Genomic DNA, 23,321 nt, shown 5'->3' on the forward strand with positions numbered 1-23,321 from the left:
CTCCAATGCCACTGTCTCATGACAGTAGATCTGCACAATGCCATGCCAATTCTAGGAGCTACATCAGAGGCTTCACTGTGTGGAGGACACAGACTTAAGTAAAGTGTTCCATCCAGTTGCTGAACAAATAAATAAGCTAATAAAAATAAAAAGTCCTGGTAGGAAGGGGATCAGTAACCAGAGTTGCTACAACATTTTATCGGAAATGTCTGGTTAAAAATATGAGACATGCAAAGGTAAAAGAAATTAGGAAACATACACTGGGAAAAAGAGTGAAAAGTCACTTACAGGAAACCCCAGGAAAAATAGCAAGTTATGTCTCAGTAGAGGAAAGGGAGATTGGAAGGCAGTGGGCTAACACATTCAAAGTGAACGAAAAAAAAATCTGTCAACCAAGAATCCTATATGCACCAAAAGTATCTTGTAAAATATAAAGATGAAATAAAGACTTTCCCAGATAAACAAAAACTGAGAAAATGTGTTAATAGCCAACTGCCTTACAAGATTACTGAAGGATCTTCATGTTGAAAGCAAGTGACCCAGGATGGTAATTGCTAACAACATAAAGAAACAAAAACACCAGTATATTAAGTAAATGTGAAAGACAGAATAATTATCTATTTTCTTTTTTCTTTTAGCTGATATCAAAAGAAATGTGAAGTTCTATGTTTTTAATGTGCTGTTGTGCTTATTCTGTAGAAATATAATATATGTGTAATTTGTTTCTCATTAAAAGCACAAAGTTCTTGGGTGGAAGCAAAACTGTTGGGTGAAGGGAGTGACTACAGATCATAAAGAAATAGGTGTAACAAGATACCCTGGTTATATCATTAATAGATAGAATCTGCATAACAATAATACCACAAAAATGACAAAAGGGAATAGAGCTATATATGAGTAAAAATTCCATGTATCACTGGATTAACCTAGCATGAATTTGAAGTTTCTTCTTATATATTAAGATGTATGTGTTAAATAGTACAGCAACTCCTAAAAAACACTTCAAATATAATGAAATCATTTAAAAATTAAAGTGCTATATTATTCAATCTATATGTATTTATATTATTCAATTATTCAACATATTCTATTAATACAATAGAAAGCCATAAAGGAGGACAAGAGAACTATCTATAACATGAGAATTGTAATTGTAGAAAACAAAAAGTAAAATGACAGGTGTAATTGCAACTGTGTCAGTAATACTATATGTGAATGGATTATGTTATCCAAACAGGAGGAAGGGATTGTCACCTCAGAGTAAAAAATTAATTAAAGCCATGATCTAAACGTGCGCTATGAACAGGAAACACACTTTAGATTCAAAGATACCAACAGATTGAAAGTAAAAGCTCTAGAAAAATACGTCTGTAAACAGCACCCACAAGATAGCCGGAGAAATGATACAAATTTCTAGAAAAATAGACTTTAAAACAAAAACTATCACTAGAGATAATGAGAAACATTATATCATACCTGAAGGGTCAAAGTTTATGGCCTGAATCTAAAACAGTACAAAGAAATGAATTTATAGCCATGAAGGCCTATACTAACCAAAAAGAGAGATCTCAAATAAATAACATGAACTTTCCCCTTCACAGGCTTAAAAAGATGAGGTACCAAACCCAAAGCAAGGAGAAAAGGAAACAATATAAATTAGAACAGAAATTAATGGGATGTGGAATAGAAAAAACAGAGAAAACCAGTGAAAGCAAAAGTGAATTCTATGGAGAGATTAACAAAATTGACAAATCTTCACCCACACTGACCTACAGAAAATGGGGACGATTCAAATTAATACAATCAGAAAGAAAGAGGGATATTACTGACATTACTAAAATTAAAAAATATTATAAAAGAATTGAAAGATTACTTAATACTGATTCTTCATACACACTTTTTTTTTTTAAATGAACTTTTTTTTTATTGAGTTAATGATAGGTTACAATCTTGTGTGATTTCAGTTGTACGTTAATGTTTGTCATTCGTGTTGTAGGTGCACCACTTCACCCTTTGTGCCCACCCCCCACCCCACCTTCCCCCTGGTACTTCACACACTCTTTTAAAAATTAGAATGGAGCGAATACTTCACTCTCATTTTGTGAGGCCAGTACAACAATTACCAGCAAATCCAATCCAGCAATATAAAGAATCATACACCATGACCAAGTGGGATTTATTCCAAGAAGGAAAATTTGGGTTAACATGTAAAAGTCCAGTTTTGAAATAAAGGATACCAATAGAGTAAAAATAAAAAATGGCAAGATCATTTCAATAGACTCAGGGAAAATAATTGACAAAATCCAGTACCCTTTCATGATTAAAACAGTCAGATTATGAGGAGTAGAAGGAAATTTCCTAACACCATGATGATCGTCTAAGAAAGCTCACAGCTAATGTTACATTTAATTGTTAAAGAGTGAATGCCTTCGCCTGAAGATAAAGAATCAAAGAAGGATGTCTGCTCTTGCACATCCATTCTAGAATGTACTAGAATTTTAACCAGAACCATTATGCAAGAAGAGGAAATAAAATCCATAAAGATAGTTTTACATCTTTCTAACCAATCTTTATTTCCAGCTGAGATATCTTATTTTTAGAAAACTCAAGGGAATCCACTAAAAAACTTATTAGAACTGACAATTAAAGTCAGCAAAATGGTAGGATACAAGATCAAAATATAAAAGTCAATTGTATTTCTATACACTTGCAATGAACAATCTGATAATGAAATTTAGAAACACATTGACAAAATCGAAAGGAATATAATACTTAGGAATAAATTTAGCAAATAAGTATAAAATAAATACTCAGAAAACTGCAAAATATGGTCAAAAGAAATAAAAGATATATAAATAAATGGGAAACATCTCAATTTCAGGAATCAGAAAAATTAACATTGTTGAAATGGCACTATTCCCTAAATTATCTGAGATTCAGCACACACCTGTCGTGATCCCAGGTTATGTCTTTATACAAATTGGCAAGCTCTTGCCTAAAATTAATGTGGAATTGCCAGGAAACCATAGCAATCTTGAAAAACAGTAAAAATAATAGCCACAGCAATCTTGAAAAAGAAAAACGAAATGGTAGGACTAACATTTCCTGATTTCAAACTTTGTAACATGTAATGGTCATCAAGAGTGTGTGGTACTGACGCAAAGATATATATACAGGTTTATGGGAAAGATTGACATTTGAGAAACAAACCCACACATCTGTGGTCAACTGATATTTGAAAAAGTGCCAAGTATGGGGCAAGAATATTCTTTGCATATATTGACGATGGGCCAACTGGATAGCCATATGCAAAAGAAAGAGGTTTAATCCTTATGTGACACCACATACAATAATTTACTGGAAAGGATAAAGACCTAAACATAAGAGTAAACACACTTAGATAAAACATAGGAAAAAATTCCTGACCTTGGAATTGTCAAAGAATTGTTAAATAAGGCACCAAGAGCAAAACTGGAAAAAGAAATAGGTAATTTGGACTTCATCAAATTAATGACACTTGGACTTGAAAGAACACTATCAGGAGAGTGAAAACACCCTTTGGAGCCCTTGTGCACTATTGCTGTGAATATAAAATTATGTTGATGGCATGAAATGCAACATGGTGGTTCTTCCAAAAAATGACAAACTGAGTTACCATCTGAACTAGCATTTCTACTTCTAGGAATTGAAATAGAATTAAAAGCAGGGACTTAGATACATGTCAACTCATGTTTATATTAGCTTTATTCAAAAGAGCCAATAGCTGGAAGTAACCCAAGCGCCCATGAGCAGATGAATGGATCAAAAAAATTTGGCACATACGTACAATGGTGTATTATCCAGCTTGAGAAAGCACATTCTGACATGTGCTTTTTAACTATACACTTAAAAAATTGTGAAAATGTAAATTTTATGACGTGTATATTACCACAATTGAAAGTAAACTTTTTAAGGCAAGAAAGTAAAAACACAACCCACAGAATGGAAGAAAATTTCGCAAATCATGTATCTGATAAGGAACTTGTATCGAAAATATCTAATGACCTCTTGAAACTTGATTATAAAAAGTCAAATAAAAATATAAAAATGGCAAAATATCTGAACACTGTTTTCAAAGGAAGATAGATGGTCAAGAGTATATGAAAAGATGCTGGACTAGTCATCAATGAAATGCAAATCATAACTCCATTGAGATACCACTTCATAACCGCTGGGATGGCGAGAGTCATGCGATGAGGTAATGACGAGTTTTACTGAGGATATATTTAGAAATTTGAACTGTCATATGTGGGTGGTGTGAATATAAAGTGATATAGTCACTGTGGAAAAAGGTCTGGGAGTTCCTCAAATATAAAACCTAAAATTACCATATAACCCATCAAATTCCACTTCTAGGTCCTTAGTTACTTTTTGTGTGTGTGTAGTGAGAACACTTCATTCTTTTTTAAAGATGGGCACCTGGGCTAACATCTGTTGCCAATCTTCTTTTTCTTCTTCTTCTTCTCCTTAAAGCCCCCCCAGTACATAGTTGTATATTCTAGTTGTAGGTCCTTCTGGTTGTGCTGTGTGGAACACCGTCCCACCGTGGCCTGATGAACTGTGCCATGTCTGCACCCAGGATCCGAACCAGCAAAACCCTGGGCCACCGAAGCGGAGCACGCGAGCTTAACCACTTGGCCACGGGGCCGACCCAGAACACTTCATTCTGTCTCTCAAGTATAAATATTGTATATGGATATCAAATCATGTTGTAGTCTTTAAATATAGGCAATTATGTTAGTCAGTTATACCTCAGTAAAACTTGGGGGCAAAGGCAGAGTTTTCTGGTGCATCCCATATTTTCATAAGGATTTATTGCTTTTCTTCTATCACTGAAAATAGGGATCAGTTTCCTTAGATTTGGATATTATAGCAGTTAACATTTGAAAGATCTGTAGAAACACAGGCAAAGACTGATCTAAAATAAATTTCTTTCCAGTGTAAAATGTTCACTTGAGACTTTAATGAGCACATGTGACACCCTGTGGTTAGACTGAGAAGAGTCCTTGCTCCCAGGCTAGGGCTGTGGGATGCAAACTTCCCACCAGAGCCAAGAGCTCTGGGATTCTTTATGTTGAGTACCACATGAGTGGGCTGGGGAGGGATGGGCGGAAGGCTCATCGCTAGCAAGGATCACAGATTAAAACAGAGCCTGACTCTTTATTACAGATGGTGAGGTCACAGTTAAGTGTCTGCATTTCTAAACAAGGGTCACAGTTCCTTGATTGGCCTGGCAGTGTTATGCCAAGACTTTGATCCCTAGAGGACATAAGATCCTCTTGTTTCAGTGTGACCTGGCCTGGGCCCCCTCACAGTTTGTACTTGCTGTTTTGGGTTGGTTTTTTTTTTTTTTTTTGAAATAAACATAACCTCAAAATTTTATTGTCTTCATAATAAAAGATGAATCTTAGAACTTGGCCCTTTCTGTTCTTATCTCCTCCCAGTTCAAAACGCTTGCGTCTCTTGATAGCCAGCATTCTTTAGATCTGCACTTGGGCTCAACACATTCAAGGCTCAGCACAAGCTTCTTTGTAGTTGTGGGGGATCAGAACTGGCCCCAAAATGTGTCTTTTTGGCTTGATTATTTTTAAGGAAAAGAGACTCTGAAAGAAATTTTGTCCTCCCCTCTAATTGCCTAAAAGAATTTAAGATAGTTCCTTCCTGGGACAGGCCCTTCTATCACTATATATAATTCTAGGTGTGGAAGACAGAAAGACATCTAGCAAAGGCCGTTTTATCAAAAGATCTCTTTTGGGTCCATTGTCTATAGATGGCCCAGCAAAAACTTGTGTAATATTTGCATTTCCATCTCCATGTAAATTGCCTTTCTCTTCTTTGAAGCCCTAAACCACTACTCCCACCGTCTTCCTTTGTCTTTAGTTGAAGATGGTGTTTAAAGTGGTGACTTCTGCCATTCTGGCGAGTTACTCAGTTTTCCTAGGTTTCTCCCATGTATACATGTTATTAAACTTTGTTTTATTAAAAACAAAACAAAAAACAAAACACTAGTTTATTTTCTCCCATTATTCTGCTTCATGTCACTTTAATTCCTAGACCAGCCAGAAAGACCTAGAGGGTAGAGGAATTGTCCTCCCCTACATAGTTTTAGCTTTTTTCTGAAAAGATCAGGTTAGTGTGCCCACCATAACCTCTCTCCTTCCTGATATAACAGCACTTTCCCTGGGCAAACAGAGTTTCCTTGCCCTTCTTGTACTGTGTCAGTTTGTGGGGTTGGTGCTGGCCACGTTACTTAGACAAAGTCCAGCAGATTTTAGGAATGTTGACCATGCTTGCAAGAGTGCCCTCAGCACTGAAGGAAGCTTACTTGCTCCGTTTGGAAACTCGGTCAGGAATTCCCTGAGCACACCTGTGCCCACGTGTTCACAAAGGGTTGGGTCAAAACCATAAAGGCAGCCCCAGGTCAGGAAAAAAGTTCTGTTTAAATGCCAACGTCCAGGTGAGTCAGATTCCAGCCAGCAGCCTAGGCTGATTCCGCTGAGCCCTGCAGCCTCCTGCCCACTGTCACTCAGGCACAAAGTGGTGGGGTGTTCTGGACTGTCTAATGAGAGGAGTTGCTGGGGCAGGTGCGCTGGGCAAAAAACCATGCTTGGATGGACTTCTGGTCTCCCTCCCAACTCTCTAGTTCATGGGTCAGCTACATTTAACAGTCCCTGGTGGCTCTGAGGCACCCTCTGTCGTGCTGTGATCTGCACTGGCTGTGGGGGTCATAGGAACGACTCAGGGGGACCCAGGAGACCTAGAAATGGTGACTGTGACACCCCGGGATGAGGAGATGGGGAGGAGGGGCTGGTCGGAAGCGGCGGTGGTGGGATCCAGCCTCTAGATGGTCATGTCCTGACCCTGCAGACCTGAGTCCCCAGTGGTGCTGCTTGACCCTGAGTCCCCTCAGGCCAACAGCATGTGGACAGAGCTTGCAGCAGGGACCAAGGGCTTTCTGTCCATCATTGTGTACAGGGCAACTTCAACCCCACAGCCACTCTGGGCAGCTCTCTGCCTGCAGCCACATGTCTCCCCAGATTGTACGGAGACCACAGGGAGGGTCATCAGGGAATCATGACTCGGCCTCTGGCGTATGTGTGTAGGAGGAGCTATGGTCTGTGGGGTCTCCAGTTCCTCCCTTCTCCCCAGGGAACACCCCTTTTTCCTGAGTTTTCTAAATATTTTGGGAGCAGGGTGTCAAATCCACATTCCTGTTCCTCCAGCCTAGCTCTTCCTGGTGATGCAGGCTTTGGGGGCCGAGGAGTCGAAAGAAGGATTTCTTGGACTCTGAATGTCTGGTGGTAGTGCTGTTTTATTCGGAGAATAGCATGGAGTAGCACGGGGACAGGACCCATGGGCAGTAAGAGCTGCAGTGGGTTGAGGGTAGGACTAAATTTATAAGGCATAGATATGTGAGTTATTTGTCTACAAGACAAAGGAAAGATCCTGTAAAAAGTCGTTAAAATGGTATCAGTGCAGGTGGAGTCTGGTTATCAGGTGGTCCTATAACTTTGGATACTAATCAGGTCGAATCAGGTCGGGACATCCTATGCTTCCCAGAGGATGAGGAGGATGATATAGATCAGTATGTAGGGCAGGACGCCTTGGCCTTCTCTCCCTGGGGCATCCTTGATGCTCATCACTGGGACTGGCAATAAATTCCTAAATTTATTTCCAACTTCCCGTCTGATTCACAGCATCCTTATCAAATATTTGTCCTCCATGGTGCATCAAACAAACTCAGTATTTTAACTGTTTATTATTATTCTCCAGCATCATGGATGGCTCTTTTTTAAAGATTATGTTTGTGGATATTTTACATGTGAGGAAAGAAAATAACCACCTGGAACTAAGTTGGATGAAATCCTTGTGCCTCCTCCCCCAGAATCATTCTGGGCACAGACACCCTATGGGAAGTCCTTTGGGTGAAGTTTTCTCTTGAGAAATTTTCCTGTATGATCTGTCCTGTCAGTCTTGGCCCTCCCTGGGTTTGTGACCTTGAAAAGATTTATTCACTTTGATATAAGTCTCTGTTTTTCAATAAGCATATTTAATCAATAGAGCATGGAAGACAATATAAAATAGTTCCAAGCAGGCAACAAAGAGGTGAATTTCAGAAAAAATAAAATATTCCTGTGTTACATTCCATTTGTTAAGAATATGTATTTCACTCTTTCTTCCCCTGAACGTGTGTAGATCTGTTCTTTTGATGTTTTCAAATGAAATTCCAGGGCTTAGACGTGCAGACCACAAGTGTTCAAGTGTGATTTCTTACCATAGAAATAATAATTAACTGGAATCTTTTTTTTTCTAGAAGGAATAGATATTTGAAGTTTTCTAGTTGAGCTTGTAGAAGTGCCTAATAATATTCTTCTCTATTTTCCATGGAAAGGCTGTCATTGACCCAAGCTAAGGCCCCCTTGAGCCTGCATAGGGAAGGCCTTGCATGCCCAGCTGTTCTTCCTGGGGAGCCTCCCCCTGCAGGTGTCCTACTGATCACACCCCCATGGAAGGAGCCTTTATCCTGAGAGGAGCTGCAGAGCCCTGGAAAGTTGGGGGTGCACGTGCTCATGGAGTGGGGAGTGACGCCTTTTCTGAGGCTGTGGTTGTGGTTCCTTAGGCCTGGACATTTTAACGTTATGTTTGAGTTTTGCACCCACAGTGTAGGTGTGCTCAGAGAGTAATTTGTTTACACTGAGAAAGTCTGTGAAGATCAGGTGTTGTGTCCTGTGGACAAAGGGTTCATGAATTTGGAGTTCATGTGGGTCAGCAGCTTAGACTGAATCCGGCTGAGAGTTTCCTCACTTGTGAGGATGGGAGCCTGGGGGAGGCAGTGCTTCCATGCTCACAGGAGAGGGAGGGTGTGTGGGGCTCCAGAGTGCATTCCTGTGGCTGCTCAGGGGTCCCCACCCTCCTCCACCAAGCCAAAGCACTGTAGGGATTACACCTCAACTGGGAGTGCTTAGACTCTAAATTTGGGAATATGGTCACTTTCTGAAAGTGAGTTTTCCTTCTGAACTGCAGGCAAGCAGGCTCCTTCTGTGGGGTGATTCGAGTATTTGTGTTTCTGTCCTTGGATTCCTTTATCCGTTGAAGATGGCAGCCCCTTGATTCTAGTCTCCATTTGCATTTTAGATTTTAAAGCGTAAATTGATTGAGAGACACATGAGTAAGGCAAAAAAATTGCAGAACCAAATAGAGTTTTTGTTTCAAATACCCGAGAGATCCTTGAGATAGGAGATGGGTTTGTTTTTTTTAAGTTTCAGGTGCATTTTCCAATTTTCCAGTTTTCCCAACACCATTTATTGAAGAGACTTTCCTTTCTGCATTGTGTGTTCTTAGCACCTTTGTTGAAGATTAGTGTGTAGTTGTGTGGTTTTATTTCTGAGCTTTCAGTTCTGTTCCATTGATCTGTGTGCCTGTTTTTGTACAGTACCGTGCTGTTTTGATTCCCGTAGCTTTGTGGTACATTTTGAAGTCAGGAATGGTGATGCCTCTGGCTTTATCCTTTTTTTTCAGGATTGCTTTAGCTATTCAGGGTCTTTAGTTGCCCCATGTGAATTTTAGGATTCTTTGCTCTATATCCGTGAAGAATGTCGTTGGGATTCTGATGGGGATCGCATTGGATCTGTAGATTGCTTGGGTAGTATGGACATTTTAACTTTGGTTATTCTTCCAATCCATGTGCTTGGAATATCTTTCCATTTCTTTATGTCAAAAAGGCATCATCAGTTTATTTCAGTAATGTCTTACAGTTTTCATTGTATAGGTCTTTCACCTCCTTCGTTAAGTTTATTCCTAGGTATTTTATTCTTTCTGTTGTGATTGCAAATGGGATTGTATTCTTGAGTTCTCTTTCTGTCAGTTCATTATTAGAATATAGAAATGCAACTGATTATTGTAAGTTGATTTTGTACCCTGCAACTTTACTGTAGTTGATTATTTCTAATAGTTTTCTGATGGATTCTTTAGGGTTTTCTGTAAATAAAATTATATCATCTGCAAACAGTGAGTTTCACTTCTTCATTTCTTATTTGGATTCCTTTTGTTCCTTTTTCTTGCCTAATTGCTCTGGTCAAAACCTCTAGTACTATGTTGAATAAGAGTGTGGAGAGTGGGCACCCTTGTCTCGTTCTGTTCTCAGAGGGATGGCATTCAGTTTCTCCCCATTCAGTATGAAGTTGGCTGTGGGTTTGTCATATATGGTCTTTATTATTTTGAGGTACTTTCCTTCTCAATTTTGTTAAGAGTTTTTATCATAAATGCTGTTGGATCTTGTCAGATGCTTTCTCTGCATCTATTGAGATGATCATGTGATTTTTATTCCTCATTTTGTTAATGTAGTGTATCACATTGATTGATTTGTGGATGTTGAACCATCCTTGCGTCCCTGGTGTAAATCGCACTGGATCATGGTGTATGATCTTTTTGATGTATTGCTGTATTCAGGTTGCCAATATTTTGTTGAAGAAGGTTGTCCTAGCTTCATGGATACTGTGTTCTGTCTTTTTTGTTCTCTTTGTCTTTGCATTAAACTCTGGTGAAATGGATTTTTGTTTAGTACAGTCCTTGTTAAGAACAGAATATCTGGGGCATATTTCAAAATGCCCTTTTTTTTCTCCTCCCTAATTTTGGAGACACTGGTTTTCCCTACGACCTCAAGGCTCTGATGGATGTAAGAAGAGTTGTTCACTTCATTTGTTTGTTTTCTTCTTGTGAGGTCAAAAATGAGAGCTGCTTTGTTCCTTAACTGTGGGATCACATGTTGGCAGGACATCGTCTAGAGTGGCTGGTCAGGAAACACTTCCTCTTGAAGTTAGAGAATGGAGATTTTCATTCTTTTGGAGAAGAGCACTCTTAACCCTTCACATAATTTTTAATCTTGGGCAAATTTACCATCCAGCCATTGTGGACTTCAATGAACTCCCTTGCACTTTGCTCCTCTTAACCTGTTCCTCAGGGACAGCAAGGCCCAGGGTACACTGTGGCTTTTGACAAGAAAGAACTCTTGCTGCACATTCTTATCTCACTATGTGTCCTAAACATTGGCAGGAAGTAACCTTGAGGCACATGAGTATGGGGATTTTATGGTGTAACTTGTCACGCCTTTTTCTTTGTGTCTGAGCTCTAAGATCCAAATAATTTTCTGGCCCCATCAAATCATGTAGAGAGAGACAGGAAGAACTGAGTCTGTGATAAATATTACACAAGTTAAAAGCAATGCTTCCCAACAAGAATATTTACTTTCAACCAGCTCCATCTGATTATTTGTAATGGCCTGGAGTACTTTAGGACAACGTGGCCAGCTGGGCTTTGTTAGACATTTGATTTCTACAGGCCTCCTGGACTCTCTGTTTGGTGATGGGACTAGACAAAGGAGCTCCCAGTTCTTTGCTATGTTTTTATCCATTGAAACCTCATGCAGATTTGACCCTCTGTCTCATGGAGTGCTATAACTCATAGGTAATAAGGAAGAAGGTGAAAGAATTTTTCTTGTAAGGAATCATTGGTCTTAAAATAATATTTGTTTCATTTGTATGGCATTTCTGTCCTTTCTCATGATGCTCTGGACCCTACCGTTAGAGAGAAATATGATGTAATGTGATCACAGTAGAAATGTCCAAACAATTTCCATGTGTTCATGATGCTGCTCAATTGATGAGGAAGTGTGTACAGAAAAACAGTAAGTTTTTGATGATCACATCATAGAATAAATGTTTGGAGAAGACAGAATCATATGTAACTTTCATACAAAGGGAGTATGGATGTCGAGTGCTGTCAGTCTTATGCATCCTACTGTACACATATTTGTGATGTTTTAGGACTTAGTGGCTGTTGAGGACGTGGCTGTGAACTTCACCCCAGAGGAGTGGGCTTTACTGGATCCTTCACAGAAGAAACTCTACATAGATGTGATGTGGGAAACTTTCTGGAACCTGGTATCAATAGGTAAGAATGAGGATATTCCTTCACTTCTTCAATTAGAGAAAAAGTGTTTCCTGCCTGTCAGTGTTATTCCAAAATGGAGAATGTGCAAAGGGGGGTATGGTGGTAAATAAACTAGAAATGGTCACAGCTCATCATGTGCTTAGAATCTAAAAATTTTTCTGTAATTTCTAATACTTTGTAATCAACTTTCTGGGTCTGCATTTCAGGAAAAACATGGGAAGATCATGATGCTGAAGATCAGGACAAAGACCAGGAGAGAGAACTAAGGTGAGTCACACAATAGAAAGCAGTGTCTCATGTGAGAATCCTGGTGTGTTATGAAATTTTCAAAGGAAGTAAACAAATAAAACTTTTGTTTCAAATTTAGATGTTCTTAGAAAATTTTCACCAAATATGCTTTCTGCAATGTGAAGTAGAGTTTCAGTTTTTGCAAAATAGTTCACTTGGAAACAGTATTAATAAACCCTATGTATGACTATCACTATTGTGATAACAGCAAGTATAAAGTGCTCTTGCACAGTGTTTAGTATATTCAATTTCAGAGAATTCAGACAGGCAGAAAACAAACTTTTCCTATAAATCATAAAAAATATAAAATCATTAGTAAAGAAATCATTCATAATGTGCTTCTCTTTTTTTACAGAAGTGATGCGGTAGGGGGTCTCTATGAAAGTGAAGAGGGTAGTCAGTGTGCAGAAAACTTCAGTGTTGTTCCAAATCCCAATCTGAATGAGAAAACTGCTGGAGCTGAACTATACAAATGCAGTGCATGTGGACAAGTCTTCATGCATCATTCATTCCTTTATAGGCACATTATATGTCACAGTGAACAGAAAACATATGCCTATCAAAAATATGGAGAGAAGCCATATAAATGTAAGGAATGTGGGAAAGGCTTCACTTTTCCCAGTCTTCTTCAAATACATGAACGAACTCATACTGGAGAGAAACCCTATGAATGTAAAGAATGCAGTAAAGCATTCACTTTTTACAGTTCTCTTCGAGTACATGAAAGAAGTCATACTGGAGAGAAACCTTATGAATGTAAAAGATGCAGTAAAGCATTCAATTCTTCCAGTTTTCTTCGAATACATGAAAGAAATCACACTGGAGAGAAACCCTATGTATGTAAAGAATGTGGTAAAGCATTCACTTCTTCCAGTTCTCTTCGAAAACATGAAAGAATTCATACTGGAGAGAAACCCTATGAATGTATGGAGTGTGGGAAAGCCTTTGTAGCTCCTTATAAGCTTCGCTCACACATGATCTTTCACACCGGAGATGGACCTTATAAATGTAAGGAATGTGAACAAGCATTCATTTCTCTCTGGTCACTTCAAAGACATGAGAGAACTCATACTGGAGAGAGACCATATGAATGTAAAGAATGCAGGAAGGCATTTAGTCGTACCAGCATTCTTCGGATTCATGAAAGACGTCATACTGGAGAGAAACCCTATGGTTGTAGAATGTGCAGTAAAGCATTCACTTCTTCCAGTTCTCTTCAACTACATGAAAGAATTCATACTGGAGAGAAACCCTATGAATGTAAGGAATGTGGGAAAGCCTTTGTAGCTTCATATAGGCTTCGATCACACATGATCTTTCACACCGGAGATGGACCTTATAAATGTAAGGAATGTGAACAAGCATTCATTTCTCCCAGTGCGTTTCAAAGACATGAAAGGAGTCACACTGGAGAGAAACCATTTGAATGTAAAGAATGTAGTAAAGCATTCAGTCGTACCAGTTTTCTTCGAAAACATGAAAAAATTCACACTAGAGAGAAAGCCTATGAATGTAAAGAATCCTGGAAAGCCTTCAGTTCTCATCAAAGTTTTCCATTTACATAAATGAAATCATAGTGGAGAGTACATTTATGAATGTAAAAAATGTAGTAAAGCATTTAGTTTTCCAAGTTCTCTTCGAAGACACGTAAGAACCCATAGTGAAGAGAAACCCTATGCATGTCAGGAAAGTGGGTAAACCTTTATTTCTCATGCGAACTTTTGAGGATATGGGAGAATTCACACTAGAGGAAAAACCATATAAATGTAAAAGGTGTGGGAAAGTCTTTTGTCATCCCATTTCTTTCTGAAGGCATAAAAGGACTCACTGGATAAAACTGCTTGAAAGTCAGCAGTGTGGGAAATGCTTCAATAGGCCTTCGTTCCTCTGTGTGAAACTCCCACCAAAAAGAAATGTAAACGTGAGTAATAAGAGAAAGTTTGATGGAAATTAATTTGTGTATAATGTTCTACAAAACTTTCAAAATGAAAGAGTTGTTATAAAAGTTGTAAATATATTGTTTACCAAGCCTCTTTCTTAAAGTGCAACATTGGATTGTGGATTTCTATTAATTACTTTCAGAACTGAATATTGAAGTGAGATAATTCTGAAAGGCATTCTTTATAAATGGTACAGAAGCATACTAGGTAGTTCCTTTTCCTTAAATCAGTTAATAGTATTTTCTTTTTAATTTTTTATAATGTTTTAATTGTTCTGTGTTAAGGGGCCATTGGAAAATGACAGTTTGTGTTTGTTGGGAATTTTTTACTGGCCTTGTATTGCAGTTCCTGGATATGCCTCATCCATTGTATATATCGTTCTTTTCTTAGAGAAAGCTCCTTTTGGGGGAGGGTTATAGGAGCCTGTTTTTATTTTTCATGCTATTAAACCGTTGGAACAAATTTTTATTTATGGCAAGTTTATCAAAGAGCATACTTTCTGGTGAATTATTTTCATATTTGGGCCTTTGCTGTTTGTCCTTCCTTCTGCCTGGTATTTGGTGAATAGACCTTGAATTAAGTAGAGGCCTGTGAGAGGGCAACAAAATCTAGAGCTGGACGCATCACCCTTGTGTTGGGTTATGTCAACGAGGGTAATAGGAAGAACTAGAACTTTAAGAATCCATCCCCTTTATGGTTCCTTGTTGGAATTCCCCAATAGCCTCACTTTCGTAACATTTGGAAGGCAGAGGCAGACAAGGCAGTAGTCAGATTTTGGAGCCACCATACAGGGAGAGAGAGAGTTGCATAGGAGCTTCAAGGAAACCATCTTCCAGCTTGTTTTCTGGATTCTTTGCCCTGTTAGTCAAGAGTATATTGAAAACCATCACCAACTGTTTGGATTCCATTTTCTTAGCGGTGTATTTTCCATTGATGTTTTCACAAGTTTCACATCAAAGATCCATTAGTGTTAGGATTTTTCTGTAAGGCTTCTTGTGTCCACTAGGAAACCAATCCAGACCTTTGTGGTTAGGACTCTTCTCTGACTCTCCTCTTCTGTAGATGATATCTGAATAAGGTCTAATGTGTATAGGAGACACCTTATGCTGTTAGTAGAGCTAGTGAGCATGTTTCCCTGATTCAATATGACATCTACAATGGGGCAGTCAAAAGAAGGACATGGGAGTTCGTTTCTCTGCTGCATCGTGCAGCGGCTGCCTTGCCCAGTTCTTCCATGTGAGAACGTCACCTTGCTTATGTCAGGAAGACTGTGTTTCCTGTTACTTATATCCGAACATATTCCTTCAATATGTTTTCAATAATATTTGATTGTATGTCATTAAAACTATGTGCATTTCTTTGTGAAATGAATGCTTCTGTAGTTGTTTCATTGATGTATTTTATCAACTGTTCTAATTGATCATGTGCTAATAAATATAATTGTGGTTTTCATTTCCTCAGAGAATATATTAAAATCCATTTTAATTATGGATTTTCAGATATACTTTGCAATTTTCTTTATTCATTGAACATTATGAGTCAATTTTGTCATGTGCATACAAATTCAGGTATTTTTTCCTCAAACTTTATTTTTTATTCTTTTATAGTTACAATTTTTATCACAAAACTAATTTCTCATTCGTTCTTAACCCACAACATAAAATCATGGCTTTTTCAGTGCCCTCTTGGCCAGTGACCTGCAGGATTGCACTTGTAGTCAAAGAGAGGGGTGTAAGGAATTCTAGTAAGAAGGACACAGACCGTAGAGGACGGTGAGCTGCAACACCAACGTGGTGCTTACAAGATTATGGCCTGAGTTTGTGGATTTGACTGCTATTCAAGGAGGCAGGTCACGTTCTGTATTGAATGATGTGAGGAGGTAAACTTAATTCTATCTTCAGTAAATATTTTATTTTTGTTAAACCTAATTATTGTTCTCGAGAAGGCAATACCAGTGTAGTGGAGCTAAAGTTTATTTGTAAGAAGTTCCAGTCAGTCATTTTAATAAGAAGAAGGGAATATTAATCAATTTTGATTTAGAATTTTCTCTTTTACCATTTTTACTGGTATGGTTACAAAATACTGTCAGTTCTGTCTTAGTGACTGTACCATTGATGGAGGTGAGCGACATTTTTCTCCTCAGCAGGAGAAGACTTGGCCTTACAGTGCATGCAGGTCATTCCTGGTCCTCTGGGACAGCTTTTGCCTTTCCTATTAATATCAATCCACTGATGTGTTTCCTATGATGTATTAGACACTGTTTACCATAATGTACCTTAGTTAAAATACATAAATTCATTTCTTAGTATACTGCATAGTATTATTATTATCTCCTTTATGACTCAACTGAGGCCTTTGAGTTTAGGTAAATTGGGAGACAGTGCAAACCCAGCAAGGGAGAGAGACAGGACCACTGTGCAGTCCAGCCTTTCTTTTCTCAGAGACTGTGCTCTGGATGCTGGTGTTTCAGCATCACTCATATGCCATGCACTTTAAAGTCAATGTACCCTATTTAGCAGAAATAAGGCATGATGGGATTTGGATATAGCAGCATGAAACAAACAAGTTCTTACAGTCGTGGTGCTTATATGTTGTGGGAAAAGAGAGATGATTAATGAATGGTAAAGCTTTGTCTGATAAGATGGAAATAAGAACTTTGAAGGGAAGTAAAAAATAACATTGTATTCTGTGAATAGAGTGATGTCTATTTGAGTCCACCGTGATCCCCAGTGGAAACACCAAAAAAACCTGTGGGTGTTTAGAGGCAATCATCCAAGCAATAATTGAGGTGAGCTGCAGAGAGAGGGAATCATTTTGAGTAATATCCGAATGGAGTAAAGGGAGAAATGGGAAATAGTGTTGTCTTATCACAGGAGTGGCTGGAAGTCTTTCATTTCACTGATCCACACAGCTCTGTAGCCCATTTTGCCATTCACAGGTTTTATTTCTGTATGCTTGGATAACAACAGTAACAGCTGCAAGGTTTAATAAAGAGCAAAAGAAAGCCTTAATCTTTTCCATTTTATTTTAGTGTTAACTTACATATTGGAGGGGTTTTGTTCAAATTAACACCACAAGAGTGTTCTTGGAGATGGCATATTTTCTTTTTTTTTTTTTTTTGAGGACGGTTAGCCCTGAGCTGACTACTGCCAACCCTCCTCTTTTTTGCTGAGGAAGACTGGCCCTGAGCTAACATCTGTGCCCATCTTCCTCTGCTTTATACGTGGGACGCCTACCACAGCATGGCTTTTGCCAAACGGTGCCATGTCTGCACCCGGGATTCGAACCGGTGAACCCTGGTCCGCCGAGAAGCAGAACGTGCGCACTTAACTGCTGCACCACCGGGCCGGCCCAAGGAGATGGCATATTTTCCATGTTTTGAAGGCAATATTACTATACATTTGTGAGAATTCACAAATACATCTAAAATCTTATATATTCATATAATTAATGGGAAAAATGACTAACAGAATCTCTTTCATATGTTAGGAGAATGTTAAACTCTTTTGATCCCTGATTTTTATGCATTCAGTACTTTCTAGTGCTGTGGGATCTTTCTTAGGAAGAACTGAAAGACTGAGAAGAATCCAGTCCTCAACGGGCTTTTCTGGCAACCCTGTCTTAAATGAGGAAACACCCCCTAGGGTAGCACCTGCCCTCAGCTCAGACTTAACTGGGAGTGAAGTGACAGGGCTCCCAGAATCTGAGTTTAAATCAGGTTCTGTGGACAGATCTGTAGAAATACTGTGGTTCTGAAACAAAAGCTGTCCCCTAAGTGGGACCTATCTGAGGACATCCTCACTCACGTGCATCAGCTTCATTTCTTTCCGTTGTCATGCACAGACCATTTCCAGCTCTTTGTTTCCCAGCTCAAGCCTACTAGTGTCTGCTTATTTGGAAACAACTTAGAAATTGATATGTCCACTTTGGAAAATGTCCCTCAAACAATGCTGGGGGCCTGTGAGCTGAGAGGGTGACAGACGCAGTGGTAGAACCCATGTCATGGGGACATTCTGTCGGCCACAGCTGTCCCCTGTCACATATTTATCAGATCTGCTCTCTTACACAACACTTAAAATTGACGTTGGGGAAACAAATGGCTCTAGAATTTGTCAAAATAACAGTCACACCATTAGCGTCTCCCTCCACACGCCCCTCTCCCATAGAGGCTGTAGCAGCCTTCCATTGTGCATACGTGAGTCTCTAAACCTCTCACAGTGGACAAAGTTTGCCCAAGGCATGCTTGTGCCAAAATTATTCTCCTCATCCACTGCTGCACACACAGAAGATGCCGATGGCAACTGACAGAGTCTTTATGTACATGGAGGCTCTTGTAGGGCCTGAGTTGATGATCCACAGCCAGCTTCCCGTTTGCCTTGGGTCATGAGTGCAGGGTGACTCAGGCTTGCTAAACAGAAGGCTTATCATTGAAGAGATGGGTTCCTAGAGCATAGAGCCAAAAATGGCACCTCTGGTGTATCACATCTGCAGGAGGGAGTGTGTTCTCCCCTTCTCTGATTGATGTAATATGTTCAGGAGGAGGTGCCCTCCTTTTAGACTCATTGGCACTTCAGGAGTGACTTGGGAGCACATGAATGACCAGGGAGTTCATATACTTTATACAGAGCGTGCACCACCACATCCAATGGGGTCCGCTGCGGAGTTGCTGTGTTCTTCCCCAGATCAAGCAGGCCAGCCCTGATCACGGATTGGATCAGACTGGTAAGTGAAACTCCAGGTAATCATGCTGGCTATAGAGAATTTCCTGGGCAAAAATCAAACTCATCTGCACATTTTTATAAAAGATTTGTGACCTTTGCCAATGATCTAGCTGTCTCATCTCACCAACAGCAACAACTCCTTATCCAAGGTCACCCCCTTTGGTGTGAAGAACTCTGGGATACCTTGCCTCACATACCCAAGTACAAATCAAAGTCACTCCTTACTCTGCACATGTTACACCTCGGTCTGCAGAGGCTCATTTCCTTGTTCAGGGCTAGAAATTGGCTTAAATTTCTGAGACACATACTGACCCCTCAGACCTGATGGCATTAATCTTGGCCCATGGGCCCCTGTGATATGGAACCATTAAGAGGCCTCTAACCCAAAGGTCTAGGCAGAATTCCAGAGACTTCCCTCCTCTACCCTGTACAACGTAGTGACTGACCAATGCCCCTGATGTGAAAAAAACGTGTCACAGGTAATTTAATCCATACACATTAAGGGAAGGTGGAGGAAGGGGTCCCTACAGCTGATGGCATGTAGACTTTGTCGGGCTGCTCACCCCCTCTGCTGGGCTGCTTGCTGTGCTCAGACCACGGTAGGACCTTTTATAGACAAATTACTCCTCCTGTCATACATGATCCTCCTGAAGCCAGAATCAAGGACTCACCAAGACAAAATGCTGGGGTCTTGAAGAAGGTATTCACTGGGTCTTTTTACCTCTCTTACGGCCCAGGCTGCAATGCCATTCAGATGGCCTAATGGCTTACTTAGACAAAACTTCCTTTCTTCTAAATAGCTGTTCCTGCTGTTCGAGTCATAAGTTAGAGTTAATCCCCAGTCTTTGGGGCTCATTATTTTGTTCTGATCATCATGCTTACTGGCACCTTATAAGTAGAGCTTTTGTGTCCTAGACACGTGTGTCAGAATGGGCACTCCTGCAGGTCTTTGGTTTACTGAATGGTGCCCCCACCACTCTTGTATCTCACCCCCAGGTCTTCCTCCCACATCACCTGTGGTCTGTGCCCTGCGCGTCAATATTTCATTTTGGTCATTCCCTTTCAAAATGCCTCAAGTCCATCCCACACCAATCTGCTGTTTTCCTACTATTTGCACTCACATGCTCATTGTCCCTGGGAGTCACTGGTACTGACCTGGGCACACATGACATTCATCAAACACATCATTGCTGCCAATCAAGAAATGTCCCAAACACTCAAAATTCGTTTAGCTGACAGCTAGTGTTTGAGATGTTTTCCATGAAGGAAAACCCCCTGGCAGCCGTGGTAGCTGCTGACTACTTGGGTTCAGACTCTTTGTTAACCAGCCAGGGAGAGCTCTGTTCCCTAAAAGGGCTGCTCGCTGCATGTGGACAGGCTGCACTGGCAGGGTGCCTCCAAGAACACAACAAATGAGACAACAAATTAAACAATAAGATTACTAGAATATTTGGACAGATTTCTGGAACCACGCTGATGCACTTTTCTGGATCTCTCCAACACCCTGGGATGACTGGGGTCAAAGATTTTTGGAGGCTTTGTGATCCTACTTATAATGGCTTGTCCTTTTCACATGACTTTTTGATTAACATTGGAATTCAAATTCATTTAATGAGACGTGTCATTCAGTCAATGAGCCTTGGGAGTGAACTTTAATGAAGACACTGACCTCACTGTTAATATCTGAGTCTTCATCGGCTTTAGATACCTGCTCACCCCGTCTGGCCCCCAATGGGTAAATAAGTCAGGAAGGCTGACACTTGCCCCTTTTCTTTTGTGCTAATGGTTAGGAGGGTCAAGCCTTGACAACCTACAGCCTTTACCCCTATACACCTTAGGTTCTAGCCATTCTCCCTTGCATGAGCCACCCCAACCCACTTACCCTTGCCCTGTGCTCCTTCAAAAGTACTTTTTTTTTTTTCCTTTTTCTCCCCAAAGCCCCCCAGTACATAGTTGTATGTTCTTCATTGTGGGTCCTTCTAGTTGTGGCAAAAGTACCTTTGAGTAATAAATATATTTCTATTAGCTCGATGCATGTGGCCACATATTCTTGCATCCAATCCCATTTTAGGTAGGGTGTAAATCCTGTCACCCAAAGGGCAATGATAAAATAGAAAGCAACCAATAGAAAATGTATTCAGGTTAGAGAATTTTTATAAGATGAGGAAGAGAAATCCAAATACAGAGCTTCCAGTATGATAATGTTTTTAGATGCATTAGTCACAAAAGGAAACTGTGAAACCACCCACATGGCCCCAGCAGTAGAATTAACAAGTGAAAATGGAATTGTCTCACAAGGGAAAATACAGCAACAGAAGTGAATGGATGGTTTCTGTTCTGATATGTAGAGAGCTCTGAGTGATCATCTCATCCTCACAAGAAAAAACTGAACAGTCTGAAAAGCAACACCTCTTAGATCGGAGAAAGATTTGAGATTACATGGCAAACCAATGCTCCCAAAATGAGAGACCAGCTAGTAGAGAGAATTATCACTTACCTGGTAATGCCCTATGCGGGAGAAACAACTGGAGCCAGCAACCTCTGGGAACACAAATACTCTTAGTGATGAAATTGCTGGAAACACAGATTGGACCAGCTCGAGCGTTGAAAGCTTTGGGGAGTCCAGTCTTGGGGAATCCACCAAATGTATGTATTTTCCTACCAGGAGCCCGAGGAAGTTCTCATTGTGAAAACTGGAAAAAATTGTCTCATGCCTCATGCAGGAAATGGGGGGCAGCTTTTTGATATACACACAAAACACTCTGTGCTCTGTAACTTAGGTCGTTTCTCAAAGAAAACGAATTTGCCAAAACCTTATCTGATTGGGGAGAGGACATTCAGACAACTCCCGGACTCTTCAGGTTTCCTCTTGACAAAAAGGGAGGAGTAAATACTAAGAACCTGGTCTGAAGTTCACAGTCCAGGGATTCTGTCCCATCAAAACATTACAGGTTTAATCATAACATGAGAACATTTTCAGATCGAGAAGGACCCACTTGGCCTTTCCCATGAGATTATGCCTCACTGCAAGGATCAGGAAACCAGCATAGGTAATTTGCACATTAATAAGTAAATGGATCATTATAATATGGTCAGCCTGATGAACTAATATATTTTCATAACTTTATTAAGGCATTTATAATTTATAATTTTGTAAGGTTTGTGCATGGCCTTTGAACGTTTTTATTGGCACATTCGTATATGGGTTTTGATTATTAAGAGCTATTTAAACTGCTAACAATATCTTTTTTCTATATTATTATTGAAAATATTTTCCCAGGAGATGATGCTTTATCTTTTATTATTATCAATGATACATTTACATTTTTTAGTTTATCAAATCTATTTAACTTTTATTTACATTTTTCTTGGGATACCATGACTTCGGCTGCCCAAGTATAGAGAAATACTATTTGATGTTTACTTTCATTATTTTCATTTTATCTTTTTTAATGTTTAACTCTTTACCCCATAGGGAATTTATTTGGGTTTAGTAGATAGGAGAGATATCGAATGCCAGAATTCATCATCTATTTTGTTCCATCCTTGTGTGTTTATAGACCATCAAGGGGTCATCTGACTAGTCCAGTTTCTCAACACTGACACTACTGACATTTTCAACAACATAATACTCTTTCTCAAGGGGACTATTCTGTGCATCACAGGATCCCTAGATGTCTATAGCAGTGCTCCCCGCCTGCCACAGTCATGACAGCCAGAAATGCCTCCAGATATTGCCCAATGTTCCCTCAGAGGCAAAATCACTCCTACAACAAACATCTAGGCAGTTCTTATGGTGGCAACAGACCATTAAATTTTCACCCCTCATCAACTTTTGTAATTGGTGCATCTGGTAGAACTTGTTCTTTTTCACTCTTTATTTGCAGTCATTTCCTAAATACCCTTTGGGCTTCTTTTCAGAGATATACTTTAGAATTACTGCATTATGAGGCAGCAAAGATCCTGATGCAAATTTGAGTGGAAATGTCTTTAAAAATGTGGCTGTGTTTAGAGAGAGCTGTGTCTTTGACTTCAGGAGTCCTCCATGCACCAGAGTTGATTATGTTCCCATGGAGGTGATGCCTCTGTCACCTCATCAAGAAACACTCAGACGGGAGCTGGCCCCGTGGCCGAGTGGTTAAGTTCGCGCTCTCTGCTGCAGGCGGCCCAGTGTTTCGTTGGTTCGAATCCTGGTCGCGGACATGGCACTGCTCATCAAGCCACGCTGAGGTGGCGTCCCACATGCCACAACTAGAAGGACCCACAATGAAGAATATACAACTACGTACCAGGGGGCTTTGGGGAGAAAAAGGAAAAAAAAAAAAGAGTGCAAGAGAGATCAGTGGATTTAAAAAAAAAAGAAAGAAACACTCAGACTTGTTTG

General features: G+C 39.8%; 1 protein-coding gene across 1 annotated transcript in view; it reads left to right on the top strand.

Annotated features, from left to right (window-relative positions):
- The window catches only part of LOC124252023 (zinc finger protein 791-like), a 37,079-nt gene extending 19,863 nt beyond the window's left edge, over positions 1 to 17,216 (top strand). Inside the window, exons 2-4 of the mRNA XM_046685101.1 lie at positions 11,862 to 11,988; positions 12,195 to 12,255; positions 12,632 to 17,216. Of these exons, the coding sequence (XP_046541057.1) occupies positions 11,862 to 11,988; positions 12,195 to 12,255; positions 12,632 to 13,841 (1,398 nt within the window). The 3' untranslated portion in view covers positions 13,842 to 17,216. The remainder of the gene's footprint in view (positions 1 to 11,861; positions 11,989 to 12,194; positions 12,256 to 12,631) is intronic.
- The last annotated feature ends 6,105 nt before the right edge of the window (positions 17,217 to 23,321 follow it).

The sequence above is a fragment of the Equus quagga genome, chromosome 14 (genome assembly GCF_021613505.1).
Source record: "Equus quagga isolate Etosha38 chromosome 14, UCLA_HA_Equagga_1.0, whole genome shotgun sequence".
In the NCBI taxonomy this organism is placed as follows: Eukaryota; Metazoa; Chordata; class Mammalia; order Perissodactyla; family Equidae; genus Equus; species Equus quagga.